Below are 13,568 nucleotides of genomic sequence, written 5' to 3' on the forward strand. Positions count from 1 at the left end.
TCCTGGTGGTTACATCACATTACTTTAGTTTATGAGTAGACTGCTCATGACACCGTGGCTTTACCAAACAACCTCTCAAATGCCAGAATTGTAATTGTGGACACCTGACTATGAGCTTGTTAGATTCCTATTACTTAGTATAGTGTACTGGCCAACACCCTGTAGTGTCTTTTGGTCCCACTCTATACTCATCTTGGGTTAGAAAATGTGTCTTGTATTTATTGTACAGTAGTTTATCTGTACCATATGTATTGTATTGTTTGCACTTGTGTTTTGTGTTGCACCATGGTCCTGGAGGAACATTGTTTAGTTTCACTATGTACTTGTACTGTATATAGCCAAGTTTTGATCTTTAAAACCACCATGGGCATTATTATATCCTATATCTCTCTGGGAGGGCTTTTCATGCTTCTGAATTGTGTCTTTGAAAATTTGTGCCCATTTATTCAATCAAGCAGTTATAAGGCCAGGCAGTAAAATAGACCTGATAATTAAAAAGGGTGTCCATCATGGGCGGCTTGTTCCTTAGAGCGATCGGGCAACGCACCACCAAAGGGCAAAAGGAAAAAAATTAATTACATTCAACCAGTGTAAAACTGGCTGTGACTGTTCTGGACAGTCTGTCTTGCCTCTGAATATCGTAGTCCAATCAGCATCGAGTTGTGTTCCATACAGTACCGTCCCTTTTGGGCGATTTCAGTCTGATTGAAAATCGCCCGGATTGCTCTGATAGACTCTCATATTAAGGCACTTTTTTTCTAACTGTGGGCACTGCAATATAATCTGTATGGGTTCCGGGAGGGCTCGCACTTACGTGCTTGCGTCACACCTAACCTGGTGTAGCGATAATTGGAGCAGCGAGCAATCTTGTCAACATGACTACCATTACCTCAGGATCTGCTGCACCTAAAATAAAATGCTATCTGATGAAGACTGAATTAAATTGTTAGTGTGAAGGCTTTACTTAATTTTATGATTAATGGTAAAGCTGGTCTTTCTTCATGTTCAAAGTTATTTGTAAGGGCAAACTGACAGATGACTTAAGATGTTAATTATTCAAGCTTTATTTACCCATTGAACAGGTGACCTTAGCCATCATCGCAACAATTGCCCCCCCCCCCCTATAAGAGGCTGAAGATAACATAAGAGGCTGCAGCTGATGGTTTACAAGAGAACCAAGTTTATTTCATTCTCAAAATAGTTTATTAATGTCACTGTTTTCTTTGTTCGTTTCCAGAAGTCCTTTATAGTGAATAAATAACTAGACAATATCAAAATGTCAGGACAATTTAAAAGCATTCTTTTTATTTTTTTAAACACACAAAAATAATTGTGTGTCTATACATTTGCATCCCTTTATTACTCGGTGTAGAAGGGCCTGATCTTCATGCTAATGGCTTTAAGTGAGTACCATGAGCCCTTCCAGTTCATCCATACGACACCATCATCTGTTCCATGTTTGGCCATTTGCTTTGTATATTGCCCACCCCAGTAATATCGGCCATTTGGATTGGCTGAGTGGCATGCGTTGTACCACCATCCACCACCATCTTCTTTTGAACACTGCTTCACGGGATCACCAGGTATCCTGTGCAGGTTGAAAAGAAAATATAATATGTATTATAAACCAAGATGAATCATTTCAGATCTTTTTCTAGTTTTAATGTGATCTACTTGTATAATCTGTAAAACAAACTGAAATCTGTTAGGGGGAAATCAAATAAAAAACCTACAATAATGTGGTTGCATACATATGCACACCCTTAATCTAATACTTTGCTGAAGCACCTTTTGATTTTATGACAGCATTTATTTTTTTTGGGTAGGAGTCTATCAGCAATCTTTGCCCACTCTGTGAGGGGTGAGGGGATCTCCTGTGCACAGTCTTCTTCAGGTCACCCCATGGATTTTTAATTGGATTTAGGCCATTCCAAACCTTTGATCTTCTGGTGAAGCCATTCTTTTGTTGATAGGGAGGCTGTGTTGTTGCTGTGTTGACTAATATTTGGAAATGTTCATAATTCCCCTAACCTTGACTAAAGTCCCAGTTCCAGCTGAATTAAAAACAGACCCAAAGCATAATGCTGCCACCACCATGCTTCACTGTGGGTCTGGTGTACTTTTGGCAATGTACAGTGTTGATTTTGCACCAAACAAACCTGTTGGATTTATGGCTAAAAAAATTCAACCTTGGTCTTATTAGACTATAACATATTTTTCCACAAGCTTTTGGCAGACTTTATGTAAACTCTTGCTAAATGCAGCTGGACTTTCATCTTGCCACCCTACCCCACAACCCAGTCATATGAAAAATTCAGGAGATTATCACATGTAGTACAACCAGTAGTTGCCAGAAATCCCTGCAGCTCCTTTAAAGTTGCTGAAGGCCTCTTGGCAGCCTCCCAGACCAGTTTTCTTTTTGTCTTTCTATAATTTTTGGGAGGAAATTCAATTCTTGGTAATGTCACTGTTGTGTCACATTTTATCTAATTGTTGATGACCTTCTTTACTGTGTTCCATGTTATATGTAATACTTTGGAATTTTTTGTACCCTTCGCCTGACTGATACATTTCAACATTGATTCTTTTGACCACGGCTTTTGCAGCGTGACACAAAAGAAATGCCAAGAGAAGAGCTGAACTTCATACATGGTTAATCAGAGCCACTTTAACTGATGGCAGGTGTCACTGATTACTAGTTAACATGAGACTTAATGTGATGGTTCCTTTTGAACACAGCCACATCCCCAATTAAAAGATGGTGTGCATAATGCTGCCATCACCATGCTTCCCTGTGGATCTGGTGTTCTTTTGGTGATGCACAGTGTTGTTTTTTGCACCAAACAAACCTGTTGGATTTATGGCCAAAAAGTTAAACCTTTACAAAATGCATTTAGGCTAAAATGTTTTTCTTTGGAAGAAAAGGCTTCTGTCCTGCCACCCTACCCCACAACCCAGTCATATGAAAAATTTAGGAGATTGTCACAAGTAGTAACACCAGTAGTTGCCAGAAATCCCTGCAGCTCCTTTAATGTTGCTGAAGGCCTCTTGGCAGCCTCCCAGACCAGTTTTCTTTTTCTCCTTCTATCAATTTTGGAGGGACACTCATTCTTGGTAATGTCACTGTTGTCACATTTTATCTAATTGTTGATGACCTTCTTTACTGTGTTCCATGTTATTTATGTACTACTTTTTTTTTGTACCCTTCTCCTGAGTGATACATTTCAACAACCATTCTTTTAATGCTTTGCACGCTCTTTGTGGACAGTGGCTTATGCAGCATGATGTAAAAGAACTGCAACTGTCAGGAGAAGAGCTAAACTTTATACACAGTTAATCAGAGTCACTTTAACTGATGGCAGGTGTCTCTGATTACTAGTTAACATGTGACTTAATGTGATTGGTTCATTTTCAACACAGCCACATCCCCAATTAAAAGAGGGTGTGCACACTTATGCAACCTCATTATTTTAGTTGTTTTTACTGTTATGTTCCCATTTAAATAATTTAATTAGCTTTTCACTTCAATTACACAGATTAAAAGTCACATTAAAGAAGGATATTAATCTGAAACTATTAATCTGGATTTTTTTTTTTACATAAATGTCACATGAGGTTTTATTATAGCATTTGACTTATATTTCCTTGTTAGTTATTATGATTTGACCTTTGTGAGCCCAGATAAATAGGGATAGTTTAACAGCACCCTTTAAAAAAAGTAGGTCAAGCCCAAACTATCACATTTCAGTAAGATGCAATTTGTCTGCATAGTCAGATGTAATTCAGGAACCACCAACAAACAGACTAGTTTGTTTAGAATTAGTAACTACTGGAGCATGTGACAGGCAAGAATAGGCAAGAATAAAGACCCTGCTTTTGCTTTTTTTGTCTATGTGATCAGCAAACAAACTCCAGTTGGTTCAAAATGCAGCAGCTCTAGTGCTAACCAGAACTAGAAAGATTGATCATACAGTATTAGTCCTGTTCTATCATCTCTACACTAACTGCCAGTTAAATTCCGCATTGATTACAAAATACTTCTACTAACTTATAAAGCGCTACATGGTCTGGCTCCACAGTATCTGAGTTAACTTATTGATCACTACAACCCAGCACATCCACTTCGCTCACAAGATGCAGGGTTAATTATAGTTCCTAGAATTAAGATATAAGATCACGACTGGTGGAAGAGCATTTTCTTACAAAGCTCCACAACTTTGAAATAAACTGCCTGCCTCTGTCCGGGACTCGGACGCAGACGATGTTCGATGTTCCAGTCTAGATTGAAAACTTATATATTTATTTACTCATGCTTTCGATTAGTCTTGTCAAACTAAACAAGCAAACTTAGTTATGCTGTAATAATTAGGGGTGTCGGAGTCTAAAGCTACTCTCTGTAAAAGTGACATTTTACTCTTAACGATTTCACATTGTAACTACATCTTCTGTTGTTTTACCCCGAGGTGGTTCTGACGGAGACCTGTTCACCCTCTCAAGGTTACAGACTGCAAGTCGAGACTGCAGTGCTGCTCCTACTAGATGTGATGGCAACCTGGCGTGTTTGCACCAAAAATGTCCAGAACTTACAATAGACTTTATCACAGACTGGACTGAATAATGAAAACCTCCAATTATTTTTTTGCTACTTATAACATTCAGTTCAATGTAATTTTGTGTTTGTATGATTGGTGTAAATCCTATTTATTTAAAGTATCCTCCAGGCCACCCAAGAAGGATGGGGTCCCTGCTGAGTCTGGTTTCTCTCAAGGTTTCTTCCTGTAATTTTAAGGGCGTTTTTCCTTGCCACTGTCGCCCTCGGCCTGCTCAACAGGGGTTTTTGGTCTGTTGTTCCTGGATTCTGTGAAGTTGCTTTGAGACAATGTCTGTTGTAAAAAGCACTATATAAATACATTTGACTTGACTTGAGCATGACACTTAAGTGGAGTTTTAAAGTGCTGATTTTAAAGTAGGGGCATCTTTATTATACTGTATTCTTTAATCCCATGGCTAATAAAAATTTTCTTGGCTGTGGACAGTGTCCTCTTTTTAAAAAAAATCGATAAATGCATTAAATAACTTTAGTTTAGATTAAGAAGTACATGTTCCATTCCTTCAATTGCAGAAATGGCTACCATTTGGGGAAGGTTTTTGGTGTGGAGGAGCTCCACTGACCTATAGAAAACCCTGACCTTTACCCCATTAGACCATAAATCCCATTTGAGGTTTATCTGAAATTAGTACCTGGCCTCAGAAATGTTTAAAAATTCCAACAGACACTGTGAAAGCTGCTATAGGACAGTTGTAACCTAGTGGTTAAGGTACTGCACTAGTAATCAAAAGGTCACTGATTCAAGACTCATCACTGCGAGGTTGCCACTGTTGGGCCCTTGAGCAAGGCCATGCTCATGTGTCTACAAACATTTGGCTGTATAGTATATTTCAGTTAAATTGATCTAAATTTTGTAACAATAAGGAGAGTGAATCTCACCATCTGTCATTGTCTCTGTCGTAGGTGCTGAACATCATGCCATGGTGGATGGTCATTGTGCGATTCACTCCAAACAGCTCCGTTGCTCCAGTGAGCAGTGTGTTTCCAGCATTTCCTGAGTACTTGTTCACCGCTAGTAGATAATTGGAAGTCTCTCCCTGCACTGTAAACTGCTCATACTGGGCATGCACCTTGGTACCTGACCAGTCCTGCATCTCAATCAGAACTTCTGTCGGGCCCATTTTGGTGATCTGACTGATGCGGTCGTTACCCAGCCAGTATTCACCTAATTCACAAAACAAACAAACAAAAGTGATAATGTTGAAAAATATAGACACAGTATTAAAGGTATCACCTGTGCACACCAAAACCTAAACATTAGTCTTACCAGGAGTTTCACAGCGGCCCTTTCCAACATCAAAAGCGATGTTTCCAAACCCTCTCTTGTAGTCATCCCACCGGCGACCAAAGTCCACACTACCGTCCAAACGGTTTTGAATAAGCAGCCAGCCTGATAAAAATAGAACAAATAATATAACATTTTATATATATATATATATATATATATATATATTTTGTTTATGCTTTTTCTCCCGACTTTTTAGCGTGTCCAATTGCCCGATTGCATCACGCTTCCTCTCCACCAATGCCGACCCCGCTCCGATTTGCCGTATGCATTTTTTCACCCACACTAGGCGAGTGCTTATATGCGAATCAGCCTTGTGCATGGAGAGACACACCCTGATCAATGCACTTTTTCCCCGCCTCAGTTAGCCAGCAGAGGCCGTAATTGCATCAGTCACGAGGAGTCCCTATCCGGCCAGTGGTCACAGGATGCTGCCCATGGGGCGCTGTTGGCTGGATATTTTTGGTTGGTGGTCTATTCTCAGTCCAGCAGTGACAGTGAGGTGTTTAAAAACTCCAGCAGAGCTGCTGTGTCTGATCCACTCATACCAGCACAAAACACACTAACACACCACCACCATGTCAGTGTCACTGCCCACCACCCAAATAATACCTGAATGATCCACCACCCAAATAATACCTACTCTGTGGTGGTCCTCAGAGAGTCCTGACCATTGAAGAACAGCATGAAAGGGGGCTAACAAAGCATGCAGAGAAACAGATGGACTACATTCGGTAATTGTAGAACTACAAAGTGCTTCTATATGGTAAGTGGAGCTGATAAAATGAACAGTGTAGAAACAAGGAAGTGGTTTTAATCTTATGGCTGATCAGTGTATTTTGTATTATAGATTGTAACGTACCTCCGTTCTGAGTTGTCTGGTCACAGTAGACCTTGTAGGGTGATTGTGAGGGATCCGGTTGAACCATGTACATCTCGGAAGCGTCTCCTCCATTACGGAAGACATCCTCACAGTCTTTTCCAGAGACCACTGGAATCGGGCAGGACACTTTGCAAGGTTCGTTGCACTTTTCCCTCTGAGCAACAATGGCCTTCTCGATGTTCTGGATCTTGTCCCTCAGCTTCTCTAGGACACCCTGCAAGATTTTAATATTTTGTGGAAAGGTGACGTCCACACTCTCCTTTACAAAAGCATGCTGAATCTCCAGGTCATCTGTGTACTGGCTGACCAGCTGACCATTTCCTGAGGAGACAGAGGACAGAGAATAATTTGATATCTACTAGAGTTAAACAAAACATTTTGAATTTTACATGCTCACAACTAGTACTCAATTTTTAACAAAAGGATTATATCTTTGTAGTCTTTGTAGTGTTGCTACAAGCCACAACTGGCTGTGTCTGAGGGAGGGAAGGTTGGATGAGGTATAACACCTATGTCGCTGCAATTCTATGTTGCATTCCTACTGGCTCCCTTAAGTGCAGTGGAAGAATACAGAGAGAGTAGTCTGGTTATTTGAACATGCTTGAACAAGGTTCTTGGTAAGCAACATAGATAGATTGGCATCAGAGGACACATGTACTAGCCTACATCCCTTCTAGACAAGCTTGGGTGTCGAGTGAGGATTAAAGGCAGCCAAATTCCATAGTCCAGCAATCCCAAATGATTGGTTTTGTCTGGGGAGGGGGTTTGGTCAAACCACTGAGATAGATTGGCACCCTGTCCAAAGGTCTTGCGCCCAGTGTTTGCCACTGCAACACTGACCTTGATAAAACGGTTTATAAAAATGCAATTATATTAGTAGCGGGGTGGTTGCTGGTTGGTGCTGGGGCCCATCCCAGCATTTCAATGGGTGCAAGGCACACAGTAACAACCTGGACGGGGCGCCAGTCCATCTCAGGGCAGACACACAAACACACCCATTCACCTATAGGGCAATTCAGTGCCTCCAATTAAACTGACTGCATGTTTTTGGACTGTGGGAGGAAATTGGAGCTCCTGGAGGAAACCCACACAGACACGGGGAAAACAAGCAAACTCCGCACAGAAAGGACACGGACCACCCCGCCTGGGGATCGAACTCAGGAGCTTCTTGCTGTGAAACCCACTTAGCCACCGTGCCACCCGTTGCTGCATTAACTGAGCACTGTAATTTAATACAAAGTTTAACTAAATGTTAGCTTATCACCTCAAATTATACTTAAAGCAGATTATTTAGGTTAAAGGTAACCTAAATGAACAAAAACGTTTGTGAAACCCTTGGTTAAATAATAAAAGTAGCTTTCTACATTTAAATTATGAGGAAAACATTTCAGGTTGAATTTATATATATTATTATAAATGTATTCATTATGACAATTACAATAGTTATGGTAATTATGATCTTAGCAGGTGCTAGTGGCAGGCTGGGTGCCTAAACAGGCATGATTGGCTATGTCTTGGGGGTTGGCCAAAGCCCAACGATGGATTGGCACCCTGTTCGGGGTATTCCTGCTGTGCGCCAAGTGATTTTGGGGAACCAGACACACTGTTACTCTGACCAGGATAAAGCAATAGTATAAGTGAAATTATTTTATTATTATTATTTATTATTAATATGAACAATTATTAATTAACTTAATTAAATTTTCTTTAAAACACATATTTCAGAGATTATTAATTAATAAATAATTGCAGGGGTTGAATAAAGAAAGTCGTCTTCATACACATTAAGGGATTTTGAATAATGTCACTGGCAAATAAAAATAATTAAAATTTCATTTACATTTTTGGCATTTAGCAGGCACTTTTATCCAAAGTGACTTACAGTACTGTGACAGTGTATTATCTAAACAATTGAGGGTTAAGGGCCAAACTCAAGGGCCCAACAGTGGCAGCCGGACAGTAATGGGGCTTGAACCAGCAACCTTTTGATTACTAGTCCAGTACCTTAGCCTCTAGGCTACAACTGCCCTAGATCAAGGACAATGGTAAAAGAAATGCTGTGTGTCTATTTAGAATCAGTTTTGATTCAGTTACTGTGATGTAGTATATTCAATTACTCTACCATTGCTGATTCTCTGTCTCTCTGTGACCTCGGTGGTCATGTCCTCCACATATCTGTAGACAGAGTTAGAAGTCTGGAATAGATTCTCCACATCTTTCTTCAGCTGAGTCACAGTTGGTTTGACGTTACGCTCCTGTTTCACCAAAGTTGTTTTTAGTTCACAGCCTGTAGGACAGAGCACACCCTGTGGAAGAGAAAGGTAAAAAAATGTATTCAGAACATTATGAAATGACATATAAAGTCTTTTTTTGCAAAAGGTGGGTTGATAATTAGTGAACAACTTATCTGGTCCTTGCTAATTCTTTAGCAAAGTTGGCCAGTTTATATACAGTGTGCATGTTAATGACTTCTCCATGCCCACATAAATAGGACTAGTTTGACTGTGCCTAATGCAAAGTACATAAGACATTGGTCTTATGCCAAGAAAACTCAAACTGACATGTTATGCTGAGAGGCAGTTCATCTGGATAGTCAGATTCAGTCCAGGATGCATGAATTGGGTGCTAAAATATGGTTGACCCATCTAAAGTCAATTTTAGGGGCTTGTCAATGTACGGGTTGCCAGACTGGTCTGCCATGAGTTTTTATGTGTTCTTGGATTAAATAAAACCACCCAACCGTCCAGACAAATTCCCGTTCAGCCGAGGGTGGCACAGTTAGTGTTTTCTTTCCCACCTTGGTATAGAAAGCGCTGTTTAGCAAGTGTAGGATCATACCATTGTCTCAGAAGCATGGGTGCATCCACCACTCTCTGTGAGTTGTTTCTTCTGCTCTTCAATTGCTGTAGATGGAGCTGAAGTAGGTCGCTGGCCTCGGCGACGGCCACTGACTGGAGGCGGAGCAGCAACCACTGGGGTGTAGTTTTCTCTTGTAACAGGCCGATGACCTCGTGGATCTAACGCTTCTTTGGGCTGAAAGTGTGGATCAGAATCCGCAAACAAAATTCAAATTAAATCTTAAGCTGTACTGAACAGGACCTTATGGTTAAAAATTGTCTTTCTTTATTTATATGTACTATATGGCAAAAGTATGTGGACACCCCTTCTGTATACTGAGTTCTGGAGTCTCATCCAAATCTGTTGATAAAAAGTACCAATTATAAAAAAAACATTTAGATTAAATGTGTTATTATATGCTTCCAACTTGCAGCATCAGCATGATTGTGTCCCTGTGTACAAAGCAGTGTCCAAACAGACATGGTTTGACCAGTTAAGGAATAACTCCAGTGGCCTGCTCAAAGCCCTGAGCTCAACCATATTGAACGAACATCTATGGCATATATTGGAACTGGACATTGGCACTGTTAAAATTCTTTCCAGAAAAATTGAGGTATGTCCACATTAACACCTATAAAATAAAATATCTACCAAGCTCGTGGTTAAAGGAAGACCCGCATCAAGGCTCTTTTTTTCATACTAGCACCCAAGTGGTGGAATGAACTCCCCCTGTCTGTTCAAACATCTGAGTCTCTCAGCAAATTTGTATCCTTGGACTGTTGTCTATTTAAACTAGAGTAAGGTTTTGTTTACTGTGAAAGCACTTTTGTAAGCCGCTCTGGATAAGAGTGTCTGCTAAACGCCGATAATGTAAATGCAATGTAAATGTTAGGTGTCCAAATACTTTTGATCCTGTAGTATATTTGTCATTATTCATTAAAAATGTATTAATGTTAATGCTTTTAAACTTAAATAATCTTCTTAACAGAATTATTGTTGAATAAAATTGGAAATAAAGTAATAAAAGGCTGTCAAACTTATACAAAAAAAAAATAGATAAAATGTCATCAAAGTGCGAACATGAGACGAATCTGCATTTGTGTGGAATAACCGTCAAATCCACTCTAAAAGCTCCACATGTATCTGTGTTTAGCTGGATTTTTCTCCTGTTTCACTTTTAAACTTGTGTTATAGCTCGGGTGCTGAGAAATTGTAAGAAGCAGCTTTTCCAAGAGAGTCTAAAACGCTTATTATTGAAAAAAAAGAATTTACCTTAATGTATTAAAAGAACGACATAGAAACACTAAACCTGTCTTAATTATTACTGCTTATTTGTTCTCTCTACTAATTAAGAAGCATAAGAAAACAATAAAGAAGTAAATGTAAAGAGCAGGTTTTATTGTATTTTGTAACTGTTTTTTAATTGTATTTTAGTGTTTTTTATATTATACTTGTGTTATTTTCAGTGTATACGTGTCAAAAGCAACCCCATTATATTACATTAGCCTTAAATATATGGAGTTCCACGGGACCATGGAACGCATTAACAGGTTTCCCATACATCCTTATTGGAAAAAATACCTTAAAACTCAACGCCTTTTAAACTTAACGCCACTCCCAGAACCAATTGACGTTGAGTTTTAAGGTACCACTGTATTTTTATTTTTAACTTTAATTCTTCTGTTAATCAGAGAAATAAAAAATACTTACCGGTGGTGTTTTTGACTCCTGCAGAGGAAAAGACAACAAGTAAGCTAGCTGCTATTTTAAACCAACAAAACCATGAGGTTAAAATGAAACACAACCTAATCTACATGATCTACTTACCGTTTCATAGTCATCATAATCTGCATTTTCCGCACCAAGCACTCCACAGACGCACAGACAGAGTATGAGAAGTAACTTCATTTTGAAGAGCAGGACACTTATGCTCTGGATGAAGCCCTGCGTTTCAGTTGTACATAGTTCACTACTTCGGCCCCGGTATTTATAGATGACATGGCCCTTCCCAAGTCATTAGTCCTCCACATTCACACTGCAGTAGGAGGGCCGAACAGCATTTTAGATAATATTTAACTCGTTCTTTTAGAAATTCAATATGAGCAGTCAGTTTGGGAAGTCAGTATGAGCAATCAGTTTGGGGATCATTTTCGGGAAATTTGGCAATCTGTGTCAGTCAATTTGTATACAGTACATATTTATTTTGAATTACTATGCATAATATAATATAAATAAAATTCATCCTGAGTACACATAAAATACACTTTAAATAAAAAATAAAGACTTTTACAACTGCAACTGAACATTTTTTAATACTGGAGAAATATCGATCCACTCCACCTTGCAGAATTTCTTCCATTTAGCTACTTTGGAGCATGAAATGCCCATTTAACATCCTTCCACAGCATCATAGAAGTGTCTTCAGTAAAGAGCTTTGAATAGGCCACTCTGAAACCCTAATTAATTTCATTTTAAGCCACTTTTATGTGAATTTTTCCCCCCTTTAGATTGTTGTCTTGTTGCATAACCCAACTGTGCTTCTCATCACAGCCTAACGACCAGACATTCCCCTTCAGGATTTTCTGGTAGAGAGCAGAATCGTGGCTGACTGTGGGTGGCAGTGTGTGGCTCGCTGTACGCTGTATAAGTCTGTGAGACCTCACCTAGCAGGTTAGAAGAACTGGCCGGTGTGGAGGGGAGACGTGACAGACTACAGCCCACCAAAATAATCCAATTTTGACTTATTATTTTACACAACATTATTCTAAGAGGCTTTGGCAATCTAAACAATGTGTTTAAATGATACTCATAAGAACATTATATACACACATTCATATAAATTGATACACCAATAATAAATCAATGCACATACATGCACCAGATACAAATCATAATAGTGGCTTGCATCATAATAGTGGCTTCAGTAAAGAGCTGTGACTAGGCCACTCCGGAACCCTAATTTACTTCATTTTAAGCCACTTCTATGTGAATTTTTTCCCCTTTAGATTGTTGTCTCGCATAACCCAACTGCACTTCAAATCACAGCCTAACGACCAGACATTCCCCTTCAGGATTTTCTGGTAGAAAGCAGAATTTATCATTATGTCAACATTGGCCAGTCGAGATGTCTGCACTAGGCTGATCGTGGATGGCAGTATGTGGCTCACTGTATGCGATCCTACAGTCTTTGAGACCTCACCTAATCTAGGGGAGACGTGACAGACTACAGCCCACCAAAATAATCAAATTTTGACTTATTATTTTACACAACATTATTCTAAGAGGCTTTGGCAATCTAAACAATGTATTTAAATGATACTCATAAGGACATTATATACACACATTTATATAAATTGATACACCAGTAATAAATAAATGCACATACATGCACCAGATACAAAATCTGAGGAGAACTGTTTTTTGTCCTTGACTTATGAGTCAAACATGTGGGTGGTAAACGACATCAGACTGACCAAACAAATGTAATTGATTTTTTTTACTGATTCATCATCTGGAACCCAGACAGCCCCAGTACATGTGTGTACCACTTACAGCACAGCTACACTTTGTGGCCAAACATATGAGGACCCATAACCTTGAGTTTGCTGAACATTCGAGTCCAAAACCATGTGTTTGTAAGTATTTGTGCTCATTTCGTCAAGACATAATTGTACAAAGACTTCATCAGTATTTCAGCTTACACGTTACTCATGTATTTACTGTCATATTGCATTCTGGGACAGTGCTCAGTACATAATAAGTTATTTAGCTTTTTGGAATGCCACACTTAGTAATCAAACTTTGACTCATTTATTTTTAGTCAGATAAATAGCTGGCAAAGGAAGAAAAGCACTGATGTTGGACCAGAAGGCCAGTAGTTGCTCTGTGCAGGCCAATAGTTCATCAAACATTAACCTCTTTAGATCATTTGTTTACTGTATAGACCTTGCTTT

The 13,568-nt window shown here is 39.2% G+C and overlaps 1 protein-coding gene across 1 annotated transcript; it reads right to left on the bottom strand.

Moving 5' to 3' along the window:
* Positions 1 to 1,279: 1,279 nt before the first annotated feature.
* fgb (fibrinogen beta chain) lies at positions 1,280 to 11,559 on the bottom strand. The gene is made up of 8 exons (XM_063010910.1): positions 11,443 to 11,559; positions 11,326 to 11,343; positions 9,616 to 9,810; positions 8,900 to 9,083; positions 6,757 to 7,098; positions 5,877 to 5,999; positions 5,489 to 5,774; positions 1,280 to 1,588 (listed from the first exon to the last, which is right to left on the bottom strand). Exons 1-8 carry the CDS (start codon positions 11,521 to 11,523, stop codon positions 1,360 to 1,362), a joined length of 1,458 nt encoding a protein of 485 aa, XP_062866980.1. The 5' UTR covers positions 11,524 to 11,559; the 3' UTR covers positions 1,280 to 1,359.
* Positions 11,560 to 13,568: the final 2,009 nt, after the last annotated feature.

The sequence above is a fragment of the Trichomycterus rosablanca genome, chromosome 15, assembly GCF_030014385.1.
Source record: "Trichomycterus rosablanca isolate fTriRos1 chromosome 15, fTriRos1.hap1, whole genome shotgun sequence".
NCBI lineage: Eukaryota > Metazoa > Chordata > Actinopteri > Siluriformes > Trichomycteridae > Trichomycterus > Trichomycterus rosablanca.